This window comes from Pelobates fuscus, chromosome 10 (genome assembly GCF_036172605.1).
Source record: "Pelobates fuscus isolate aPelFus1 chromosome 10, aPelFus1.pri, whole genome shotgun sequence".
In the NCBI taxonomy this organism is placed as follows: domain Eukaryota; kingdom Metazoa; phylum Chordata; class Amphibia; order Anura; family Pelobatidae; genus Pelobates; species Pelobates fuscus.
The window spans coordinates 95,834,457-95,861,525 of record NC_086326.1 but is presented as its reverse complement, the minus strand read 5'-3'; the positions used below and the strand labels follow the sequence as shown (position 1 = coordinate 95,861,525).

Genomic DNA, 27,069 nt, shown 5'->3' with positions numbered 1-27,069 from the left:
CAAATTAAAGCCCTTTCTGTCCATATGTACTGGGGAATTTGAAGAGAATCCCTTAAAGGACCACTATAGGCACCCAGACCACTTCAGCTTAATGAAGTGGTCTGGGTGCCTGGTCCAGCTAGGGTTAACCCTTTTTTATATAAACATAGCAGTTTCAGAGAAACTGCTATGTTTATAATAGGGTTAATCCAGCCTCTAGTGGCTGTCCCATTGACAGCCACTAGAGGGCTTGCGTGCTTCTCACTCTGAAAATCACAGTGAGAAGATGCAAGCGTCCATAGGAAAGAATTGTAAATGCTTTCCTATGAGACCGGCTGAATGCACGCGCGGCTCCTGCCGCGCATGCGCATTCAGGAGAGGAGGAGGAGAGCTCCCAACCCAGTGCTGGAGAAAGAGGTAAGTTTAACCCGTTCCTCTCCATCCAGCCCGGCGGGAGGGGGTCCCTGAGGGTGGGGGCACCCTCAGGGCACTATAGTGCCAGGAAAACGAGTGTTTTCCTGGCACTATAGTGGTCCTTTAAATTGCAGTGGAATAAATCTATAGCTCAAATACAAGGTTTTGCTTTTGGTTCTAGTTAAGATGCAAAGTCAACTAAATTACAGGGACTTTATAGTCCCTGTACACCAGAACAAATATGGCTTAATGTTTCAGAGAAAAGGAGGTTTATATTATTACAGCCTAGGGACACTTCAACTGGCCTCAGATGGCTACTAGAGGTGCTTCCTGAGGAAGTGTTGCACAGTGTGCAGCACTGCCATTCAGTGTCTCCACCCTCTGCATGGAGACACTGAACTTTCCTCATGAGGAGATGCTGATTGGCCAGGGTGGCGTTTGGCTCCACCCCTGGCCAGCCACCCTGGCTGAAGTCATCAGAAATGACAATCTCAGCCAATCCAATGCTTTCCTAACATGATATCAGTCAAGGCAGCAGATCAGGAGCAGAGCCAACACCAGCAGACTGGAATAAAGGTAAGGTTTTACTAGATTTAGGGAGGCAAGAGAGGGCAAGGGGGTGGGCTAGGCAGTGATTTTAACACTATAGGGTCAGCAATACATGTTGGTTCCTGACCCTAAGGTGTTCTTTTAATGTATTCCTCCACTGCCACAGACAACATAACAGGAAAATGAAACTTACCAATCAGGCCCTGCACCCCATTGTGGCAAGTAAAGGCTCTCACTTCTCATTTCAATGACCCCTGTCAACAGCAATGCTCACTAAAAATTGCTGATATTCAGAGGATGTCCTCTTTTAGCTATCCTGATTAATCCAGTAGGATAATTCCTGTCTGGTACAGTAAGATGCATGGATATGTACAAGCACCCAGAGAGAGTAGGCATGCTTTACTACAATATTTACTGTGGTTTGTGAGAGATACAAGTACTGGTACCTGAATACTCACACTCTCCAGGAAATTTAGTTCCTGCAATGTCTAACTTAAAAAAAAAAAAAAAAAAAAAAAAAAAGTGACCCAACACAAATACCTATTCCTGGCTATTCTATGTCAGCATCACAACAGGGTTAGCTCTGCCCACTTGGCTGTGTAGGACGGGATATTAATTATAGATAAGACATTTTCCATAGGTCTCCATTTTTTGTTCCTGCTCTCTTGGCTGTGTAAATTTATTATTACCTAACTTTTTATTTGAGCTTGTTTAGGAACAGCCAATGGGAAGGGGGAGTTAAGGGCTATCCTTAGTTACAGGAAATCTATCAAATTCGTAGGGATCCTTCGCGTAGTGTTATCGGAGATGAACTTTTACTGCAACTTTGTTTTCGTTATGGAGACCTCCTTATTGGCATTATATGGCTTTACATTAATGCTCTATGGTTATATAAATGTTTGTCAACAGCAGTTTATTCTCCTCGTCTCTCCTGCGCTTTCCGATCTTGCAGCATCTTCAATTCTGTTCAGCAAATGCGCACATTCTTCTGATGTCCAAATGATTCTTGTTCTGCTGTCTGAGCATGTGTGCTGGCACTATCTGGATTGGAGAATTCTCGATCTCCTGCAGGGCACATTATTTTTTCAATCTCTTCTATAAATTCTGTTCCCAACATCTCCCGTTCTCCTGGTCCTGCTTTTCAGGCTCTTGGCTCATTTGTTTCTGGCGGAGTGTTGGTGGTAACCTTTTTTTCTTTTGCCAATGTAAGTTTATTCCCATAGACATTTTTGCTTATTCTATTTTTAGCTGTCCTTGGGTCTGCCTCTAGATCATCCATGGGGTCTCCTTCAAGGCACTAAAGGTAAGCTCCTTTAGCTTTTTAGCCAGGGAAAATAGTACTTATATCAGCTAATTCATCTCTGGACCATTTGCATTTTTTTGCAGTGTCCCTGAACATGTACCTCCTGGAACATCTAGAGGAAGAGGAGGTAAAAAGTCCCACAAGTCTGACAGAAGTGCATGCCTCCACATTAGAGGGGAATAAACTTAGCTCCTGTCAATATGATGCAGCAGGCCATGCTAAGGAATCTCAAAACCTAAGTATGGAACAACAATGGTCCCAACAAGTGTACTAGGTTTATAAGATATAGATAATGAAAAAATGCACTGATATTTCTGAGGCTGAACTTCTTATTGAAAAATATGAAGGGATGTATTCTCAAGATGATACAGATTCTGCAGAAGATCGAATGGATGTAAAAACTGAAAAAAATGATAAAGGCAGTGAGATACACATTAAAATTTTAAGAATCTGACCAGGAAAAATCGTCCTCATCCAACATTTTCCCAGAGTTGAAAATGAAGAAACCCTCATTTCCAGGCCATGAGGTACTTAAGGAGCTTTTTTCATTAGAATGGAAGAAACCACAAAAGCATGTAACCATTTAAGGAAAACATTAATCACTTTACAGAAGAAGAGGACTTCATGGGATTTAGCACACAAATTAATGCTACCATTATTAAATTGGTTAGAAACATAGCTTTACCCCTAGATGTGGGCCACATTTTGAGACCAAATGGAAGAATTGATATAAAAATGATGTACCAGCAGGTGCGGCCTGTAGAAGCCTTATCTTATGTGGCTAAAGCGCTTATAAGATGGCTATCCCTTCTAGAGGAAGATATTGAAAAAGGAGTTCGCAGAACCTCTTTGATGGAATCACTTTTTGAGCTCAAGAGTGCAGCAGAATTAATTTAATTTGCAGCCGTTGATCTGGTTAGTGCTCTTGCTAGAAACATAGCATGTAGGCCTCTGTGACTAAAGTCATGGAATGCAAATTTGTTTTTAAAGAACAGCTTGTGTGGTATGCCCTTTCAAGTACAACTCGTATTCGGAAAGCTTTTGGATGAAGCTATTAAGCAAGCTTCGGAAGGAAAGAAGGTTTTTCTACCTCAGTTTCGTAAGGACAAGAAAGTTTCCTGGACTTGGCAAGACTGAAGATCCTTTCATGGCAGACAGTCCTTTTGTGAGTCTAGATCATACAGACCAAAAAAAATTATTTTTCAGGACATCAGCTTGGAAAGTAGGACAGTCTTCCAGAGGTAAATCAAATTTTCACCAAAGCATCTAAATGTCCTTTCTAAAGATGTGGGTCCCCAGATTCCAGAAGTTGGAGGTCTTCATCACTTTTGAAAAATCTGGAGAAATTTATTTGGAAAGTCAAGAGAAATGCTCGGATAAGAGACATCTCAAAGCTTTTTAAGGGCAAAGTTATAGCAAGAATAACAATTGAAGAAAGACTCAATGGAATCTATTCCATCCTCTTTCTGGTTCCAAAGCCATCAGATGATTGGTGTCTATTTGTACACCTACACAGGCTTAACCTTTTTCTCAAGATCTGAAAATGAAGGATGAAATCCCTATCTCCAACCATCTCTGTAGAGCGTCAAGATGATTGGTTAATCTCCATAGACCTATAGGATGCCTACTTTCATATTCCTATTGCACATTATAAAAAAATTAAAAGGGTTCGCAATTCTGAGAAATCACTTCCAGTTCAAAGCTATGCCCTTTGGGTTAAGCACAGCCCCAAGGACCATTTCAAAAGTCCTACTAGCTCTAAGACAACAGTGTCCAAATCGTTTTTATAATTCGGATGACATTCTTTTGGTGGGAAAATCAAAACAAAATCTGCTCTTTAAAAGAGATAAGGCCTTTCTATCGCTCCAGAGGTTTGGTTGGATCAATTACTAACAGAACCAACTAGTTCAATTCCAGAGGATCTGCTTTCTACGAGCTTCATTTAGTACAGTTCTGGGTATGGTATTTACATCTCAAGAAAGGAGAGAACGTTTACTGCTGAAGGGTTGACAAGTTGTCTCAAGGAAACCAGTCTCAGCAGATGTATTCATTAGCATGTTGGGAAATTTGACTTCAGCAATTGGATTGGTAAAATGGTCTCTTTGGGACGTTTGCCCTCCCCAGAAGTCCTTTTTTCAGAAATTCAACCCAGTCAGGTATTCTTGGTCCAAAAGAATCATAGTCTCAGAAAGTCTTTGAAAATATTTGAAGTGGTGGCAAACTGCTTCAAATCTCAGTAAAGGTTTATCCTCTTAGAAAGATAAATTGAATATTCCTTGCCACATATGCCAGTGGATTAGGATGGGAGCTTATTTGCATTTTCATATGAATGCCCAAGGGAGATGGAACAAGAGGGCTTCTAAGATTACGGCAACCTTGTTAGAACTCAGAGCTGCCCAACACTGCTTCATTGTCAAGACTTCCTGAAGGGGACATGGGTGAAACTCAGGATGGACAATGTGCAGCAGTGGCTTACATAAACTGACAAGTAAGTACCCACATCATCGACCTGGATCTTAACGAATGGCAGCTACATCCTCAGATCTTCGATCGTCTGACACATCATTGGGAAATGTCGGAGTTGGATCTAGTAGCATCTAATACCCAGCTCCAAACATTCTTTTCCAGAGGCTCCACCCCAAAGTTATGGCCATCGATGCCTTATCCAACCCATGGTCTTTCAATATAGCTTATACTTTTCCTCCATTTCCCCTCACCTAGAACACCCTGAGGAAAATCATAACAGAAGGGCTTCAGGTGATTGCAATCATTCCGTATTGGCTTCAAGGGCCCTGGAATTTCCATGGGAACCTCACAGGCTTCGAAAGTTGCTCACCTTGACAGCACATCCATCTTAGTCAACAAGCATGGAGCTTGAATAGAGGAGCTTGATTTCAAAGGGATTTTATTTATTTTTTTTTTTTTTAGAAGACAGTCTTACTACAATCAAGAAGACAGTCTTCCACCTATTATTGTATTTTGATCGCCTTCGTGGACTGTTCACATGGTGAAGATGTCACTATATATTCTGCTATAGTTTCCCATATTTTACAGGAAGGCAGGCCTGGACAAACACCTCAGCTTAAATTCTATTCGTGTGCAAGTGCCTGCATTTGAACTCCTCTCAGATCTCTTATAGTTACACTTAAGTGTCTTTTATTGGTAACCATTACTTCTGGCAAAAGAATCGCTGAAATCCAGGTATTATTGGCAGAGGAACCTTTTACAGTGTTCCTCCCAGACAGAGTTGAGCTTTGCACAATTCATCTCAAATTTTCATCTCAATGAGATGATTATCTTGCTGTCTTTTTTCAGTCTCACAAAAATCTTGAGGAGGAAAGATGGAATACACTGCAGGTAGCTTGATGTCTATCTTTCATAAACCAATGGGTGGAGACAGTATTTCCTGAATTTCTCTGGACAACACAGGGATCTTGCTGCATCAAAACCTACATTGGGTGGTATTAGCAATACCAGCTGCTTATCAAGTTCAGGATGTTCAGGTTCAACCTGGTTTGAGACAGCACATTGCACTAGATCTATGGTTTCATCTTGAGAAGCTGTGACTAACACACTGATTGAGACCACATGTAGAGCAGCTACATGGTCATCAGCCAATAGTTTCATCAGGCACAATGCACTAGATGTTCATGCCCAGAAGTCTGCTGAATTTAGAAGACGTATTTTGTCTTCAGCCTCTTAAGTTATTTAGTGATTAACTTTTTTAGTGGCATTAGAATTATTATATCTTCTTGCCTCTTTTTCTTATTTATTTATAGTTTCCCTACCATTCCCCTTCTATTAGCTTGGTATTACCGCATTGTGATGATACCATGATACCCCACCGTGATGATACAAAACACATAAAATGTAGTATTTTTAACACTGGTTCAAATTACTATTTTGAGTTTATGAGACATGCATCAAGGTACAATCCTGCTTGCGTTTCCTGGTGTTCCTGACGGTTCTTTGTGCTATTGTCTGCTCAGGCAGTAAATATTGCACAACAGATGAAATATAAGATAGTAACCATTCTAAGAACGGAATCATTGTAGGTTTATTACAGTTCTTCTCATGAAAAGAAGGTTTACCACTAAATTCACTTTTTACCTGTATCTATATCAGAAAATTGTAGATTTTCATTTCTGCTCATATTAGTGGAAAATAACATTGAAAGGGGCTCTCAAGGCAACATAAAAACTATAGCGGTTGTAATTACTTGACACAAACAAAAAGTCCCTCAAACACACGCACGGCCCCCTGGCATGTCGCCTCACTGCTTATGCAGAAATTCCACACCTGCAATAAAAATGTCAATATCCAAATCTGGATTTGCTGACACGCTCAGCAAATCGATGCGGTCTAAATTGAGACAAAATTAACATTGCTAATAAGGAACTTCTGAATTAGCAAGTTGACGAGAGGGGGACTGCTGAGCAGACCTCGTGCCACATCCACTACATCAGCTTGCTTCGAATATGTATTGTAAATATATTTTGAGAAGCTGTTAAAAGAACGTACATTACTTCTAAGTGTAAACTAAATAAGGCAAGTTGGGCACCAGGTTGCAATAATAAATTATGTTACATTAGTACTGAGCTATAAAGATTCTTATGGCTTTTCATAAAACATACACGCAGACATATTTCTCGCTCTCTCTATTTTTATCTAGATATCTAATGACTAACCAATCATTTAGTAATATTTAAGGTACTGTTTTCATGACCCTGTCTACAATGCTCACCTTGTAAGTCATCAGGTCTCCCAAAAGCATAACATGGCGTCGATCAATACTCATACCGTGGTTCACCATTGTGTACTGTATTTCATTGATAATGGTGGAGCGGGAAGCTTCAATCCCCAATGTCTTTTCCACCTGGTTACGAGAGTAAAATATAGTTGGTGACTGTCTAATATGTATTTGAACCGTTTAATTTCCTGTTATCACAAGTCTCTTTGTTAATAAGAGCGGCTTGGTTCTCTCATATAGGAACCCGTCATGTAGGAATGGCAGCAGCTACAATCAGGGCTCGGAAAGGCAAACAGGTAGTTCAATGTACCTCATAGGTGTTGTTGGACGTTGTATGGGAACCTTTAACTCCATGAGTTGCCATAACAGAGCGAAGGTTGTCCCCTTCTACCAACAGCTTGTATTTTTCCTTGCCACTTTGCTCATCGATGTGTATTACAGCACGTGAAACTTCAGGGATCCCCTGCACCACCACCTTAAATAAAAGGACAATGAGATCACAATTATCAGAGCTTACATTAGCAAGGTACAGCTATACAGAGGCAGGCCTCCCAGAGGTAATGGTGGAATGGTACATTGAGTAAGTACCATGCTAGTCACGATACACATTATCCTTCTATTTTTTCAGCTTTAACATTTGGGTTCTGTGCTCTCTGCCTGCTGTGCCAAGTATGTATATAATTTAAATATTTTTTGCACTGTCCTAAAAAGGACAGATTTTCTTCTTCCCTTCATTTAGGGTGGAAGTTTGACGTACTTGTTATGCTTTACAGTTTGCGGAGGGTGACGATCCTCCCTCAACCATGTGAATGTCCTGCTGCAACCAAAGTAAACGCCAGACATATTTTCAGAAATGCGGTGGCATTGTGCAAGTGATTATGTGTTACGCCCGAGACCAACAGAAGGAATAGCATTCCAGCTTTTGACAAGCATCAATATCAAACAAGTGGTGGTGAATGCGGAAGTAATATGCAACAGAACAGAGGGTTAATTGCAAGAGAGGGAAATACCGGTAATGGTTGCTGAAAAATTATGATTAAATTGGTCATTGGGAAAATGCAGTGTTGCCCTTTGTATTGTCTCTGTATTTAACTATATGTCAATTATGGAAAGTACCCTCATACCCACCTTTGGGAGTTCCTCTTTCAAGGTCTGCAAGACATAGTACATCGAGCTCTTGTTGTTTTCTCGTGGGGTAACACACACTACAGCCTCCCCATGCACGGCAATATCCCCAGGTTTCACACGCAACTTGGACATGCATATGGAGTATCTGACAGTCTCAGCATTAACCTGGGTGGCAAATAAATAAATGAAGCACCAGAGGTTAGGTATATGTCCACTGCGTGGTGATGAAAATGTGGAAATAATGTGGACCATTGATGAAGACCAGAATGATGTGCTGAAGTAATGTTGCATATCTTGTTAAAAGTACATAAGCGGTTTTAGTACCACAAATACTTTGTCAGCATTTAGAATAGCAAAGCATGATGGAGTTCTAAAACATCTCAGAATCTTTGGGTACCTAAGTTCACAAAGCCTGCTTTGTTGTGACAGATGAAACATTTTACAAAAAGGCAAACTTAGGATCCACCAATGCTATCAAGGGGTACGTAGGTTGCAACGTTAAAAGGAACACAACAATTAAAAATAAATCAAAAGACTTTTATTGCAGTGCTGGGATAGTTTCCTCTCGGACGTTGTCAATACTGATGACTTGTATACAATTAGATGTTTCTCATAGAGAAGTATCTGGAAACACGGTGCTGGTGCAGTCTATCACCACAATCTGCTAGAAAGGCTTCTTTTAGAGGAGCATTTAAACTATGATAAGCATTCAAGTCAACTTCGAACTATAGTTTTAAAGCAAGTGAGGCAGGAAACCCTCCTGGACACCTGGTTGACATTTGTTTGAATGGGTTTATAAAAGTACTAATATCTCTTCAAATCTGGACTTTTATATATAAAAAAAAAGAATAATAAATAAAGGGACACTCCACTGCACAAATAAAAAATAAAATAAAAAAATAACTATTTAGTAGATATACCTCCAACGGAAAAAACATGCATGCATTTATTCATGAGCAATTGCCTGCATCTTGCGTGAAACTCTTCACACATAAAGCACGTCGTCCAGTTAAAGTGCTTTAGTTGTTTGGAGTGTCCCTTTAACCCCTAAAGCAGTTCAACAAGCTAAAGAACTTTAGGGAACTGTATTGTCCATTTAGGTGCAGGGTAACAAAGGCTATTAATCTCAGTTTTAAAGTCTCCGAATCCCTTACCTCCAGCCTCAACAACCTTATGCGTTCTAGAGAAAGCTTCACCAGCAGAAAGCAGTCATCAGGAAGAAATACTTCTTCGATGTATTCTGATATCTGTGAAAATAAAAAAAATGACTGTCATAAACTCCCAAAAGCCCCAAAAAGAAAACACTGAGTACCCCTGAGTAATAAGCAGTGAATTCCTTAATACGCATTTTATTTTAACGCAGAGCTTGAATTCATTTACTTTAGATGCTTTTCATCAAGCATTTTTCACATTCATTCTGTACAGAAGAACTCTGCTTTCATTGGATCGCTGCATTTATTTGACCTGTCTTCCAGTAGTAAGGAGCTAAGCCAATACTAGACGTGTCCATTAAAGGTAAATGTAGGATTCTGATAAGGTACTTGCAATGAGATTTTTCCATCTGTAGATCTACTGCGTCTATCGTGTTCAATCAGCTGTTGTGTAGGAAGATTGGCAATGATGTGCCTAACTATACAAATGGAATTCATGCCAAACAGCCTCTGTCTCCAGGAACCTATAAAATCTACCCTGAAAAAAACAGTTTTAATAGAAGGAGCCAACAATCTTTGCCCAGAATATTGACGAGCTACATTGGGACACCAAGAGGAGAGTTACAACTGCAGGCTTTTCTGACGGCCTTAGATACAATTAGAAGAGGTTTCGGACTGTTGCATTTCCTCATAAGATTTAACTTACTGCACTCTCAAGCAAAAAGTATATGACAGAAGTGAGATGGCCTAAGCTACCATCATAAATATTAACTTTTCAGAAAACAAAAACAAAAACCTCATAGACAGTTCTTAGTTTATCCAATGTTTTGTAAAAAGGAAGAACAAAGTGCAGGTCTTTATTTTAAAGAAGCACCCCTAGCACCATAAACACTACAGAGTGCTGGAGTGACTGTGGTGCCAGGATTAACCTGGCACCACTCTCAATTTAAATAGTGGCTTGTATAAATCACACAAATAAACCTCAAAAGAATGTATATTGTCCAGTCTCAGGCCATGGATAAATAGAAGTACTTTCTTCACACACGGACAGCCCTAACTCAGAGATTGTAGATTTCCCACTGCTCGCTCACTATCTCCAATCAACTAAATCATGTAAAAACTGCTCACGGCTATCTGTGTTTTATAACTTTGAATAATAATGTTGTATTGCTTGTGAATTCCAGAACGTACTTAAAACCAAGAGACATCTCCATGTACTTATCCCGGTAAAACACGGTCTAAATAAAACTAGGCAGGAATATGTAAATGGTCATCGTAGGGATATGGTCATCCTAGGGATATGAGCAGTTTGGACCAAGAGCTAGAAAGCAGGATTCATGAAGGCTATACATACGACAATATAGGATGATAATATCAATTGTATTAACTCTGAACTTTTCACTCCTTCACATAATTTATTTTTCCATGTCAGTGTACTAGGACGTTTATTGCAATAGTGTATAGCAAAACAGTCAAAAACAGGGGAAGAAGTAAATACTAACAGAATTTAGCCAGAGAGCTTATTTTGTCTGCCTACCTCCCCCAACAATGTCTTCTCGATGCGGCCTTTCACAAGACGGGCAAAGTCAGAATCGTCATCAACATCCAGGTGGGCTGTAATGATTGGCGTGCTGCAGTGAAATACTGGGTGTTATATATTAGCAGACCAGGTATGGATGACCTGACTACAGACTACAATTTTGAGTAAAAAAATAAACTAAAAATCCAGCTCCCTCTTCTTCAAAATTTAAAAACTCCATGTCTATTGGGTAAAACACATAGTAGAGGCAATGTCTTGAGCCCTTGCAGGGGTCTTTATCACATTATGGCTGGTCTCATATCTATTTTACACATACATAAATCGAGAGGTAACCTATAGTAGTAAAGCAGTTACAGGTACATGCAATGCTATGACATGGTCATACATAACTTGACATACTGCCATCACAAAGCGGCATTCAGCATAAAACATGTGCCTGTTATCAGCATGATGGCTCTGGCATCTGTATACAGTATCTGTTTTTGGGAGGCCTCGTGGAATCTACACACAGTGCCACAGCAGGTCAAACAAAGCTACAAGTCTCAAATAATGTGGGACTACCTACCAAGGGGGCAGCTGCCCTCCTGCAGATTTGGAATCTAATGAGGAGATATCCCTGGCTAGCGCCTAGCAAGGGTGGTGTGGTTTTTCTTTCGCTTAATTTTGTTGCATTTTTCAAAGGTGGACCCCTGATCCTTATTAGTTTATTCTCTTGAATTGCTGTTCAACTCGACACTCTATCCACAATAGTAGAAGCATTTCTCACATTTTAACAAGTCTATATTCTGACCTCCCTGTTATATATGCAAATGCCATGCATGGTTGTCTGCTTTAGGTTTATCTCAAAAGAAAATCGCTCACATTGCAAGTTTCATGCATGGATATTTGTTTCCTATTCTGACTCTGATAAAGTGTTGTATTATGTGAATTAAATCTATTGTGAAGTGAAAAAAAACAAAAAACAAAGAAGAAAAAACAAAAAACTTCCAATGACAGTTACACTTGACGGGAGGAGAAATATTCTGTAAGAAAAGTTCAAAAATATAATTTTAGGCTCACTGGCGGAATTTTTTTTAATGAATTACAGTAAGAAGAGTGTGGTTTTATGATTTATTCAAATATATGAAGCAGCCATATCAAGTAGCGGTATATTTCTATGTATATGTATGCATTTCTCAGGTGTTACAGTCAGAGAAGATAGATCTTTCTTCGACAATAACGATGCACCTCATTCTATAACAAATCTCAGCCCCTTTGAGTTTCTTTGACACAGGAAACCACTTCACTAACTTTATGGCCAACAGACAAAGATACCAAAACATCAACAATCTAGTTAAAAATAAGTTTACCACAATTCATTCAAAGAAATGTATAAGAACACACCTGATATTCTTTGAAGCATTTATGATCTCCTTAATGCGAGGAACTCCTAAGGTGATGTTCATGGAAGCAACTCCAGCAAAGTGAAAAGTTTTTAGAGTCATCTGTGTGCCTGGCTCTCCAATACTTTGTGCGCATAGGGCACCCACTGCTGAGCCCGGCTCCATCTGTGCTCTGAGGACACAGAAGAGGGTTGATTTGCGTGTTTTCAAGACTTCTTCAATCTACAATGATGGTTCGAGAGAAGCAAATGTGCTTACCTCATGTACTTATCTCGACAAGTCTCCAAAAACTTTTCAAGCTGTGTAGGGGTGATTCGATCCAGCTGGTACAAGACTCGTGGCTAAACCAAAATTATAAAAAGAGATCACACACTCATATTAAAACACAGTGAATGGGTATTCAAACCAAAAGAATAATGAACGTGTTTGGCATGGTTATTGAAGAGATTGGTGGTAGGTATTTAAAAAAAAAAAAAAAACCCCAAAAAACATCAACCTCTTTATTCAATATTACAAAAATAAAACAAATACAAACAATCTATAGAAGAGATGATTAAACAAATAAAAGCTGAATCAGTCTAAGAGTGCTCTTTCGAACTTTATATTTAAAGGGACAATAGGGCACTCAGACTATTTCAGCTAATTGAAGTGACCTGGGTGCACTCTCCCGGTCAGTTTAACCCTGCCCTTGTAATTATTGCAGTTATTGAGAAACTGCAATAATTACATTGCAGCGTTAACTCCACCTCTAGTGGCTGTCTAACAGGTCACTAGACTAATTTTGGTTGCCTAACTGACATTGGACATCCTCACGCTATGCACAATGACATCCAGCGTCTGCTAAAACCCCATAGGAAAGCATTGATTGTTCTAATGCTATCAAGGTACTCACAAAGTCGCGGGAGCGGAGAGAAATTAAATGAATTAAGGGTTTCTGCGCTGAGGAAGGGGGGCAGGGGGGGAGGTGAGCAAGGATTTCCCTTTAAATGCCCTTACTTATAATTCTGCAAACTAAACAACTATATTTAACCGATCATATTTATAAACATTTTCTGATGAAATTGCCAATTTCTGCAAAATATACATAAAATATCATAAACTACCGTATGTATGTACCAAAACAGTGCAATGCATCTGATCTAGATTATCCCCACATTGCACATATTAAATATCAGTTTGCAATGCAGTTTTGAAAGGAGATACCTTCCAGTTTTGACTGGCTTTCTGCCCCTCAGCTACCGCTAATTTCATCAACAATGTGTTTCAGAGTCACTTCTCATTTTTCTTAAGTTTAAGGAAAGAACAAATGTCACTTAACGCCTTTAGGTCTGCGTTAAAGCTTTTCGAAAATAACTTGTCTTATGTAAGGAGAGAATCTGGACGATTACAGCTTTTACAATGAACCCACATATTCCGAATAACTAAATTTACCAGTCCGACAATAAACACATCTAATGTCACATCCAGTTTTCTCTGTCAGATGAGAAAGACTAAGTGAAGTCATGCAGCGTATTTGCCCTCAGAAAGTGACCTCAAATACTTGGCAGCATATCCACCGAGTGAATTAAGCGTATTCACCTCCCTGCCAGCTGTGAAGACTGTCAATTCCTGGTTAAGTATTGAACTGTGAATATTAAATGCTGTGCCACTGATATAGTAATAGCAGAAGGAAATGTTACAGTCAGAGAGCCTGGCCTCTATGGTGGGGCCCCCTCTTGCACGTACCTCTGTGGTGCCGTTATCATTGATACCGTATTTATCACGGGTCTTCTTAATTTGTTCGGAAACTCCCTTCACAAATTTCCTAATTTCCTGGAGGAGAACGGAGAAGAGGAGATCGGAATTAAACCATCCTGAACTAGCCCACTGTCAAGAATCTCATACACAGAATAAGCAATATGCTTTCTCTTTATGTACGCTTACATTTTACCCATTATGGCATTACGTGTATTAAAAGTCTAAGTTTTTGTACCTGTGGATTTTTTCCCCCCCTATGGATCAGAATTACCTACTCGTCACAGAAAAAAAAAATTAAATAAAAATTTCTGCCATAATAATTTTTTATTAGTCAAATGTACAAGGTCCAGAAAGAAATTGTGATTGCATCTGTATAGCTTGCAAAAGCATGTTTAGTTAAAAACAAAACAAACAAACAAACAAAAAAAAGCATTAGAAAGCAAACATGCAGCCGGTTTAAAGCGTAGCATAGACATCTATAAATATATGTTGACGCTATAGAAAGATGGTGCCTCGAGGCAATATCTGTTTAGCACACAGAGAATGCTGAGAGCCTGGTGTTCTCACAGGAGATCAGTTAATGGTAAACAAGCAGAAACATGTTCTGGTCGCAGTGGTTTGAGTGAAGTTAATCACTTTCTTATCCATTCTTAAAACTGACAAGATTCAGTATGGGGGGGGGATATAGCTTTTTTTTTTTTTTAGGTAAAAGATCTTCCACGTCAACAGCTTTCATCTTAGTTACTCAAGGAAATGATAACCTAAAAGCTAATTAGTAATTAAATAAAACAGCCTAGGCAACTAATTACTACGGTTACTTAGCTACAACTTCACTGCACGCTCTCTGATTGCATCTCATTCGCTGCCAACACCCAGTACACACATATGCAGTCATATCCAAACCCTGTATAAAAACACACTTTATTTTGATAAACATAACTCCAACTTTTTGTTTTAAATATTATCCTTCATACAGTGAGTTTTTAAGGGACACAGAACGAAAATAACTTTTAATGAAGTGGTTTTGGTGACATGCCTCTGCAGTCTCACTGCTCAATGCTTTCCCATTTAGGAGTTAAATCACTTTGTGACTCATACAGCCTCTCTACTCGCTTTCTGTAAAGAGATCTAATTGTTAAACTTCCTGTATTGCAAAGTATATTTAAAGGGACACTTTAAGTTCAAAAGAAGCCCAGGCACATCCAGTAGTTTCCTCAGGTAGGCAGACTTTATTTGGGGAAAAATGCACAACAACGTTTCCACTCTCAAATGGGCCTTTGTCAAACCTTGAGGAGGTGTGACCAGGCCTGCATGGACAGAAACAAAAGCAATAAATACAACTCCTAAATGGCAGATAATTGAGCAGTGAGACTGCAGGGACGTGATCTATACACAAAAACAACTTAAGCTAAAGTTGTTTGGGTGCTTGCCTTAGCATATTTAATAAAAGACCTACCAATGCATAGCATGTTTTCAGATTAATGTGTATATTATGCTGATAAACCTGTTCACTGCCTTGATAGGGAATCATTAGAAACATCTGACAGCTCACTGCGATTGATCCTGTGGTTGATCCAGAATATTCCTGTATATACTACAAGCAGTAAGGTTTTCTTTTGTTTGGGATACTGCTTTTCTTTCATACCTAGCCTGTAACCGACTCCAGTCTGTCAGATAATGTATTGTTCTTGCAAAAACTGCCTACCTGAAGGCACTTACCCAGCATCAGCCAGCTATACACACTGTGAGACCCAGTGGATTATACTTGGATAAGTTCAGGTTGCACATTAAGGAGGTGGTAAGTCAAGGCTACTACACCACCAAACTTTAATTTTGCTCCAAATTCTCTAAGAATGTTAATTCTGGTGAATGGTGTCGGGAGCAAGGATTTGGCTTTATTGCTCATGGTAGCTCTGTTTGGAATGGAAATACACTGTACAATAAAAAGGTTTGCTTCTTTCTTAAAAGGGAACAAATGTTCTCAGTGAGCAGTTCAGAGGTTTTGCTAGGATGTATTTAAACTAGGAGTGGGGAGGGGGCAAAAGGATGATAAAACATCAAACCAATTGCCCCCCAAAACAAGGACAGAAGGTGCCTGTAGCAAGTGTGTTGAAAATGATAAGCTTAGAGTCATGTCTACAAATGCTTGTAGTTTAGGGAAAAAGATCCATGAACTTGTGGCTATAATGGCAACTGATGGTGTAGATTTAGTCGCTGTTACTGAGACATGGTATAATGAGAAAAATGACTGGGACATAGCAATACCAGGGTACTCTTTATATAGAAAAGACAGGGAAGGCAAGAAAGGGGGAGGGGTGGCCCTGTATGTGTTAAGGATAGCATAAAATCTAGCCTAATAAAAGTTAGTGAGGCGAACATAGAGTCCATTTGGGTAACATTAGAATTTGGTAATCACACAGTAATTCGTGTAGGTGTGATTTATAGGCCCCCGGGACAAATAGAAGAGTTAGATATTTTACTAGTTGAGGAAATAGCTAAAATGACAATGAAGGGGGAAGTTATCATCGTGGGTGACTTTAATCTTCCTGATGTGAATTGGAAAGCCAAAATAGCTGCTTGTGCCAGGAGCACACATAATCTAAACTCCCTACAGGGAGACTTTTCTAAAATTAGAATATGTGTAAAGGAGTCATTATCAGACTGGAGCAATTTAAGTGTCCATGAGAAATGGGATTATTTAAAAGTTGCACTACTGAAGGCAACAGAAAATTGCATAAGGCTTGTCAGTAAAAGCAAAAAATTCAAGAAACCACTGTGGTACTCCGCAGATGTGGCCAAAATAGTAAAAAAAAAAAAAAAAAAGTTAGCATTTAGTAATTATCAGAGTGAGGAAGACAGAATGATCTATGAGATTAGGCAGAAAGAGGCTAAGCAAGTTATAAGAGCTTCCAAACCACACACAGAAGAGAAAATAGCACAGGGGACCAAAAGGGGACAAAACATTTTTTAGATACATAAATGAGAAAAGGAAAGTAAAACATGGATTAGTTAGATTAAAAACAAAAAAAGTAAGGTATGTAGAAGAGGATAAAGGTCTAGCTGACTGCCTCAATGAATATTTTTGTTCAGTATTTTCAGATGAAAATGAAAGAAAGGGGCCTCAGTTAGGAAAAAGGGGCAAATGAGTTTACAGAGGAAGAGGTTCTATTTCAGCTTCTGATTTTAACCACAAACACGAAATTTATTTTATTCGGCTATATACATTAATAAAGGCTAATACCACAAACATTAAATTTTTTAACTTTTTGTAGGTTCTCCTTAGTGGAGTGTGGACCGCACACCTCAGCGTGAGTGGTTATTCCCACCCCACCTCATCATTTACTTTCCTCTGAGGTTCTATTTCAACTGTCAAAAGTAAAGACAAATAATTTAATGGGACCTGGTGAAATACACCCAAAATTATTAAAAGAGCTTAGTGGTGTACTAGCAAAACCATTAGCAGATTTATTTAACCAATCATTGTTAACAGGAGTAGTCCCAGAAGATGCAACGTTGGCAAATATTGTGCCCATTCACTAGAAAGGTAGCAGGGAGGAGTCGGGCAACTATGGGCCTGTAAGCCTTACTACACTATTGGGGAAAGTAATGGAAACCATGTTAAAGGATAGGATTGTTGCACATCTAAAAACACATGGATTTCAAAATCAGAGGCAACATGGGTTTACTTCAGGGAGATCATGCCAAACTAATCTTATTGATTTTTTTGATTGGGTAACTAAAATAATAGATCAGGGTGGTACAGTAGACATTGCTTACCTAGATTTCAGTAAGGCTTTTGACACTGTTGCACATAGAAGGCTTATCAATAAACTGCAATCTTTAAGTTTGTACTCCAATATTGTTGAATGGGTAAGGCAGTGGCTGAGTGACAGGCAACAGAGGGTTGTAGTCAATGGAGTATATTCGAAGCATGGGCTTTTCACCAGTGGGGTACCTCAGGTATTTGTTCTTGGACCCATTCTCTTTAATATTTTTTATTAGTGATATTGCAGAAGGCCTTGATGGTAAGGTATGTCTTTTTGCTGACGATACTAAGATATGTAACAGAGTTGATGTTCCAGGAGGGATAAGCCAAAAGCCAAATGATTATAGGTAAACTAGAAAAAGGGTCAGAGTTGTGGCAACTGACATTTAATGTGGATAAGTGCAAGATAATGCATCTTGGACGTAAAAACCCAAGGGCAGAGTACAGAATATTTGATAGAGTCCTAACCTCAACATCTGAGGAAAGGGATTTAGGGGTGAATTTTTCTCATGACTTAAAGGTAGGCAGACAATGTAATAGAGTAGCAGGAAATGCTAGCAGAATGCTTGGTTGTATAGGGAGAGGTATTAGCAGTAGAAAGAGGGAACACTGGTGAGACCTCACTTGGAGTATTGTACTCAGTACTGGAGACCGTATCTCCAGAAGGATATTGATACTTAGAGAGAGTTCAGAGAAGGGCTACTAAATTGGTTCATGGATTGTAGGTTAAAACTTACAAGGAAGGGTTAAAGGATTTTAACATGTATAGCTTAGAGGAAAGACGAGACAGGGAGATATGATAGAAACATTTAAATACATAAAGGGAATCAACACAGTAAAGGAGACTATATTTAAAAGAAGAAAAACTACCACAACAAGAGGACAGTCTTAAATTGGAGGGGCAAAGGTTTAAAAATAATATCCAGAAGTATTACTTTACTGAGAGGGTAGTGGATGCATGGAATAGCCTTCCATCTGAAGTGGTAGAGGTTAACACAGTAAAGGAGTTTAAGCATGTGTGGGATAGACATAAGGCTATCTTAACTATAAGATAAGGCCAGGGACTAATGAAAGTATTTTAAAAATTGGACAGACTAGATGGGCCGAATGGTTCTTATCTGCCGTCACATTCTATGTTTCTGCGCATGCACTCTCTTGGAGTATTGGTTTATTGGTTACAAAACTTTTCAGTAACTTTCAAAGTCATTTCAGCTGCTGGATTTAAGTCTGAAGGGTATGTAATGTATTGATAAATCTTCAGAAAGAAGACAAATTACTCCAATTCGACTGTTTGATATAAGATATAAAGGCGTTTATATAGTCTATGTTTCTATGTTTCTATTCTGCCATCATTAGACTTCAGTTATTGCATTATCAAGCAGAATAAAAATTAAGCTGCTAAAAGTTGTCTGTCAGTGTGGGTTTCTTCCATTAGAGAATATCTTCTATAGTGTGAATATAGCAATAAACCAAAACAAACATTAAAAAGGACAGTAGTCACCAAAACAACTTTATAATGAAGCAGTTTTGGTGTATAGATCATGCCCCTGCAGTCTCACTGATCAATTATCTGTTATTTAGGAGTTAAATCACTTTGTTTATACAGCCATAGTCACACCTCCCTGCGTGTGACTTGCACAGCCTTCCTAAACACTTCCTGTAAAGAGAGTAATCTAATTTTTACAGTTTAATTAAGAATTTCCTATCTACTGCACTGTTAATAGCTTGCAAGACCCTGCAGGAGCCTCCTGTATGTGATACAAGTTAAACTTACAGAGCAGGGAATAAAAACTTTTAAAGTAATTTATATCTGATTGAAAATAAACCTTTTGTTTACGTGCAGGCTGTGTAAGTTACATGCAGCGAGGTTTGCCTAGGCTTCACAAACAGAAACAAAAGTTAATTAACTCCTAAATGGCAGTGAATTGAGCAGTGAAACTTGGGGGGCATGATCTATACAGAAAGCTGCTTCATTAAGCCAAAGTTGTTTTGGTGCCTATAGTGTCCATTTAACCCCTTAAGGACACATGACATGTCTGACAGATCATGATTCCCTTTTATTCCAGAAGTTTGGTCCTTAAGGGGTTAATGTGCTCTATAGTGTGCATTTACATAAAACATACAAATTATACAACGAGCAAACAAATCGTGACTACATACATCTTACAGGTAAAACTCATCCAATGTACTAACATCAGTACGGATTTCTAAACTCATCTGCATTGTTATGCTTGTTAACCAGATAATTTCATTTTTAAGAAAACTCTTTTGTTCATTTGTTGATATGACATGTGGGAGTGCCAGTTCATATATTCATGTGAATTACAAATCTGTAGATGCATTTCTTGTTAGGGGACATACGGCAAAACACATTGCGCTTTCAATAAAGCACCTACACATAATTACAAAAAATAAATTTAAAACCATTTGACATGCTCTCAATATCTGTAATTTGGATAAGTAACACAAAATGTAAATATAACACAATCTTGGTGCCAAAGTGAATATTCAGTTGCCACATCAACAGAAAACACTCATGACTGACTCAGTGGTTGCTCATAAAATATAGAGAATGCGTAGGTGGATTCATAGTATCACAACGCATTATTAAAGCAGTGTATAAAGCCATTAAATATAATAACAAGTCGGACAACGTCAAACATTAGCTGCTGTTGGCGTGAATGTGCTGGCATGCATTAAGATGTGGAGATGGTGAACGCCATTTTTGTAGCCTCAAACATGTAAGGGGTTGATTAATTGCTGCCCAGTTGTGGCTCCTGAGCTATTAAACCACAAATCCCACAAACCTCCAAGGCCTTAAAAGCTTGCAGTTTAATTTCGGAATGTACTTTAAAGTCTGAAGCCGCGCACAGATGTAAGCAAAGTGTAAGTACGCAAGTCTCAGTCTCATGCTGCCGTTACCTCGTAGTATCTTCTGTACCCTGTATCAGTGAACGACTTACAACGTGGGAAATGGTGAGAAAGACAAAATAGAACAAACACAAAAAAAGTGTAATGTTTAAACAAAAGTGATAAATATTCAGTGCTAGTTTACACATTTCAGAACATTGTGAAGATTTGCAGCTATTTTTTTATTTTATTTTATTCACCTGCCTAGGAGATCAGTACTGTTGACCCTTCTGGACATGAAATAATGATATAACAAATCCTTTAAATCCTCACTGTTGAGATGCTTGCAAAATCACTTGTGTACATTTAAAAACGTAACTGTTAACCCACTGCAGAATGCTGGCAATTTGTCAACAAGGGACGCATTGCCTTGTTTTCGCATAGTATAAAGAGTAGAGTGACCACAATTCATGTACAAAAAGGCTGATAAAACATAATATTGGTGCATTCTTAGACAGTCATTCCTCACAGTTTAGCAGCTTACACAGTCATGCACTGCAGCCATAAATATCATAAATGACATTCTACCAAGCTTGCGAGTGGAAAATCCATGGGCCATCAAGCCGGTTTCTTCTACTATGCTACTTATAGAGGTAATGAATTGTGTTTCCACAATCCCATCTTGCATTGTATTGTATTACACACAGAGAATAGGGGAAGTAAATCAAGCAGGTTGTTCAGTTTGTGTTAAACCTCTGATCTGCTAAGGTGAGGCTAAAAAGGTTTGGACATTGAAAACAAAAATGTGTGATACAATGGTTTTCATTGGTATTAATAGGCTAAACACACCCATCTTTTTAAGAACAGTTCTGAAGAATGCGACGGCCGTAAAAAATTTTTTCCAGACGTTCTAAATTAAGCCATACAATCTAGTTAGATCGAAAAATATCTCTTTAATCCCAGACAGTGGAAATTTGAGTCAAATCAGTGTACTGATTCATCCAAGATGAAGTTAGGACTACTTCTCAGTCAATGTTTGAGAGGAATGAGACTTTGGGTCAAACAGCATTTTCTTGATATTGAACCAGGATAGGTCCTTCCATGGACACATACCTTTTACTCAAACTCTTTTGAATGAAGGAAACAATTTAAATGACCGTGGCTTGTTGTCCGTGGAATACAGTCATTCAAAAGAGTTGTACTGGAATTGTGTTTGACCTAGCACACCTTTTCCAAGGAACCTTCCCATTGTAATTAGGCAAATCTTTTTAGACCTGCCTGACTACTTACCTTGTGTCAGGCAGGCACTGCTTGCTGCCTCCACTATATCCAACAGAGCTGAAAGCTCTCTGTCTGGGCTACATAAAGTGGTGAAGGGTAAGTAAAATAAACAAAGACAAAGCCAGGTAAAATACCAAAAATGATTGGATACAATGTAATGTTCTACTGCGAAAAGAGGGTACTTTTATGCAGCCAGGATGAATGGCTTTCCTTTTAACCAGTCTTAAGTTTCCTGCAATGTCAGGAAAAATGTAACTTCCTAAACGGACTTTCTTTATAACTTATGACGTTATGAAAACCGACCAGCCAATTTCCCCTAAATAATGTCTTGTACGAACTAAACAATTAAAAACCTGATTCTCTAAATGTCACTTAAGGCAATATCATGCCTGTGGTGGGCTTCAACAATGATCACAGTGCTAGGGAGTCAAATTGGTGGTTATTACTGAACTGGCTTCACTAAGCAAGCAATAACTCAATACATGTTGAATCCGGGCATGCATCAGGTAGAAAGATTGCTTACTGCCCTGTAGCATGAGTGGAAGCATTCAATCACTGTGAAAGCCTATCACAGTGATACGAAACATGAAGAAACATTAAACATTGTAATGCAGGACTGATATAGGATATAGATCTGCGCTCACTCCCATCACTCCTGGGCGGCAGCAACGACCACAGTGTACAACAGCCCCAATAGACAGTAAAAAACAAAGAAAAAATGACCTGCGCTCTCTCCTGAATCCCTATGCATGTTTAAATAAATGGAGGTCATTTAGTTACTCCAATGGCCATTGGAAGGAATGCCCGCCTGCCAACGTTAAATGACCTCCATTTGTTTAAATATGCATAGGGATTTTCAACGGAAGCATTAAAAAAAAAAAAAAAAAGAACCGTGTCAAGGATTCTAACCCATTTTGCAATACATTTGAAAATTGTAACAAATGTGATGACTTCACATAGGGCTTTGACGGTCAAGGTAGAAAAAAAAGAGTTAAAAAAAAAAAAAAAAAAAAAAAGTAGAGAAAATAAAGTGTACATTTTGCAGTAAATATAGTCATTCTCTTGGTTATTAGTCCAAAACCCAGTCAACCCATATTCATAACATTAGGAAGTACAGCATCATATAAGCATTGGATGGCTATACAGCATTAACCTCAATGAGTTATTAAGAACTACGTACAAGAAAACATTAAAATGACTAACCTACTTATAAGTAGCCTAAACAGGGATGTATAAAACATAAATACACAAATGTTGCAGAATGACAACTCCCATACTGCCAGCCACCAAAAGGGGTACACCATCATGAAAAGTTTTTGTTTTAGAATGTCCAGGGAAACAAAAGTGCCCATGCTGCTCAGTAATCTTGAGCAGGTCCTTAAAAGATTAACAATAATGCAATTAGGAACATCTAACAGCACAAGTCCCAAATGCTGACCTCATGATGAATCAAAAAAAAAAAAAGTGTGCATTATGCAATATGAAAGCAAATGAGAAAAGATGAAAAATGCTTACAAATAGGTCAAAAGGATAGATTACCTGAAGGTAGGCATCCTGACAGCAGAGGAACTCTGACTTCTTCATTATGGACTCCGTGGTGAGAACAAGCTCATTTCTACTAAGTGCTGGTTCATCTGAACAGGGGTACACAGCCTAGTGAAAAGGAAGACAAATAGAGCACTGTTACTCCATATTACATAGTTTAAAGAGGCACCGTTGCCACCCCCCTGAAAAAACGAGTATTTCATAAAGATATTATTGCCAGTGGAGTTGTCACAGTCGAAAGGTCTTTGCGAAGTCTGCCATGTCCCTGGACAGTGACAGTGCTGCTTTAAGGTATTTGAAATAGTTATTCTGCGATTGTACTTGGGTATTTGCATGATTTTCTACTGCTTTTCTGCTAGTATGCCTAATTATATAATCAATAAAGTGTACAACCCATCATCTGAAATGTTGCTGCATCTGCCTCATGGATTTCCATCATGATGGTCACTAAAACCCCTGAAGATGCAAATGTTTCTCGTGCACCATACCTTGGCTGATTGCATACTCTAGTCTCACTGATCAGGACCCACTGTAGCCTTAGCCTTGAGAGTTTGGCACTATGTGACTTCTGACACAATATTTGCAAAATGACACAAAACCAACAGTGATTACATTCGATCCACTCTTATAGTAACTTTAGCCATTCTAACGCTGCTCTGTCCATGCAAGGAGTTTCTTTGATGCTATAGGTAGGGGTCGACTACCTTTTTGTGAAATAGGATCTACATTACTGTTAGTCATGCTAATATAACCAATCAGAAAAAGAGAGGGCGTATACCGCGCTTATTGTTTTAAAAGTAAAATATACAAACATACATACATATGTTCTTGGATATTCCAATTAATCGTGACCTCAAAGAGAAATAGAAATAAAAAGATAATAGCGCAATACAGCAAATATAGTTTAAGAAATAGATGATAAGTAACTAAGTACAGTCCACTCACATGAAGTAGAGCTATAACAGAGCTCTACTGTAAAGCGCTTGGACGGTACAATCCCCGTCTTTGGATTTGTGGTGGTTGCCGCAGATGTTTTCAAGGTGCCAAGTGTATAGTTGGTATAAAAAGAAAAGATAGCAGCAATATGGTGAAGTAAGTCCAAATGGTAAAATAAATAGTAAATAGTAATGTACTTACACTTTCCAGAGCATGTAACCTGCTCTAGTGTAAACAGCTTAGGTGGTATGATCCCCACCAAGGATATACAGGATACCAGGAAATGAAGATTATAAAAAAAAGTAACTTAAAAGTATACTTTAATATAAACAAACTAAACAATGAAATCTAAAATATAGATAAAAATATAGATATATAATATAGTCCCATTTAACGCGTTTCGCCTAATAGGCTTCTTCAGAAGTGTGGTGTGGAGTTCAAACAGTCCGTTTTTATATCTTCATTGATGAATAGATGATTTCCTGGTGAGATGACTTCCGGGTCTCGGCTTTGTGCTGATACGCATGCGTCAGACCGGAAATGGCGCGACATCCGTGTCGCACCGGAAGTGATGCGTTGTTCAGATTCAGGCCGGATTTAGTGACAATAGCTTATACAGATAAGGCTAGTTATCATACACAATTCACTGGATACAAATATTGGGAATAAGTGCACCCAATTTATAGATATTGGAGCATATTCTGAGAAAGGATGGACAAATAATAGTGGAGTGAGGACAATATGTGGGCAGAACGATCAGACCACTAAAAAACAGAATTGCAGAAATATAGAAAAAGGTGTACAAAACCACTCAATACCAGCACACTTCTGCATGCACAACAATGACCCTAAACACCTTACTTTTATTGGAATTAAAATAGTGAAAAACCACTGGAGAGGGGGAGATATTATAAGAAAGATTGGACAAACTGAAATGCAATGGGTATACCAACTAGATACCCTACACCCCAAGGGGTTGAATGTGGACTTTGATCTGTTTCATTTTTTATAATTATATTCCTAATTAAAGTTTTTAAAGATAAAGTTTAATTATATATTTTTTATATTCTATATATTTTTTATGTTTATACTTTTTATCTTTTTATTTTTTCTTATCAGATATTTATAAGTATACCCGTTTTTATAAAATACACAGTTTTAACGAATATTATTTTTTATTCTATGGTTTTAAGCCATATGTTTTGATTTGTATACTTCTCCTCACTCCACTATTATTTGTCCACCCTTTCTCAGAATATGCTCCAATATCTATAAATTGGGTGCACTTATTCCCAATATTTGTATCCAGTGAATTGTGTATGATAACTAGCCTTATCTGTATAAGCTATTGTCACTAAATCCATCTTAGAGATTTTCACCATTTAGTGAGGCTGCCCCTTTATCCCTGTGTACATTCTAATTATGATTCTTGCTTTTATGATTTTTATCAATGTTAATATACATTATTATAGTGTTTACCGCCCTTGTAATCATTGCCTGTATCACTACTACCATCTAACATTGTGTTATTATGTGTTTTCTTTATATATCCACGGACTATTGCCCTTATCCAATATGGCCGCCACGCCATAATATTACTACAGCCCATACTCTCTTTTAGATTGGACTTTGAGGTGAGTGACGTCTGGAACGCTACGCACACCACTTCCTGGTAATGCGTGCGTCCCAAGAGCGTCACGATACCACGCTCCCCCCTCCCCTTATGGATACGCCGCGGCCATTCCCGGCCTGAATCTGAACAACGCATCACTTCCGGTGCGACACGGATGTCGCGCCATTTCCGGTCTGACGCATGCGTATCAGCACAAAGCCGAGACCCGGAAGTCATCTCACCAGGAAATCATCTATTCATCAATGAAGATATAAAAACGGACTGTTTGAACTCCACACCACACTTCTGAAGAAGCCTATTAGGCGAAACGCGTTAAGTGGGACTATATTATATATCTATATTTTTATCTATATTTTAGATTTCATTGTTTAGTTTGTTTATATTAAAGTATACTTTTAAGTTACTTTTTTTTTATAATCTTCATTTCCTGGTATCCTGTATATCCTTGGTGGGGATCATACCACCTAAGCTGTTTACACTAGAGCAGGTTACATGCTCTGGAAAGTGTAAGTACATTACTATTTACTATTTATTTTACCATTTGGACTTACTTCACCATATTGCTGCCATCTTTTCTTTTTATACCAACTATACACTTGGCACCTTGAAAACATCTGCGGCAACCACCACAAAACCAAAGACGGGGATTGTACCGTCCAAGCGCTTTACAGTAGAGCTCTGTTATAGCTCTACTTCATGTGAGTGGACTGTACTTAGTTACTTATCATCTATTTCTTAAACTATATTTGCTGTATTGCGCTATTATCTTTTTATTTCTATTTCTCTTTGAGGTCACGATTAATTGGAATATCCAAGAACATATGTATGTATTTTTGTATATTTTACTTTTAAAACAATAAGCGCGGTATACGCCCTCTCTTTTTCTGCTATTTCACTCACAAGGTTGGGGAATCCTTGTCCTGTATACTGCTGCCTGGTTACTATAGTGAGCGCCTATTACCCTTCCTTTTTTAATATAACCAATCACCTTATCTTCTCTGACAAATCAGTAGAAAACAGTCCAAAGAATGGATTGAAGCCTCATGGTCATGGATATGAACAGCCACATGTTTCATATATCCATGGGCCTTCAATTAATTGCTTGAAATACTTATTTCACAAACG

At 38.5% G+C, this 27,069-nt stretch overlaps 1 protein-coding gene across 2 annotated transcripts in view; it reads right to left on the bottom strand.

The window, feature by feature from the left end:
• POLR3A (RNA polymerase III subunit A) overlaps nucleotides 1-27,069 on the bottom strand; it is a 59,512-nt gene that overhangs the window by 5,289 nt on the left and 27,154 nt on the right. The window contains exons 21-30 of one of the 2 annotated variants that reach the window (XM_063434197.1): nucleotides 23,370-23,483; nucleotides 20,622-20,657; nucleotides 13,922-14,008; nucleotides 12,455-12,537; nucleotides 12,198-12,368; nucleotides 10,812-10,905; nucleotides 9,278-9,370; nucleotides 8,124-8,288; nucleotides 7,306-7,470; nucleotides 6,990-7,121 (exon numbers count right to left, since the gene is read on the bottom strand). In XM_063434197.1, coding sequence (XP_063290267.1) covers nucleotides 6,990-7,121; nucleotides 7,306-7,470; nucleotides 8,124-8,288; nucleotides 9,278-9,370; nucleotides 10,812-10,905; nucleotides 12,198-12,368; nucleotides 12,455-12,537; nucleotides 13,922-14,008; nucleotides 20,622-20,657; nucleotides 23,370-23,483 — 1,140 coding nt within the window. The remainder of the gene's footprint in view (nucleotides 1-6,989; nucleotides 7,122-7,305; nucleotides 7,471-8,123; nucleotides 8,289-9,277; nucleotides 9,371-10,811; nucleotides 10,906-12,197; nucleotides 12,369-12,454; nucleotides 12,538-13,921; nucleotides 14,009-20,621; nucleotides 20,658-23,369; nucleotides 23,484-27,069) is intronic. The other variant, XM_063434198.1, reaches the window with a different exon arrangement.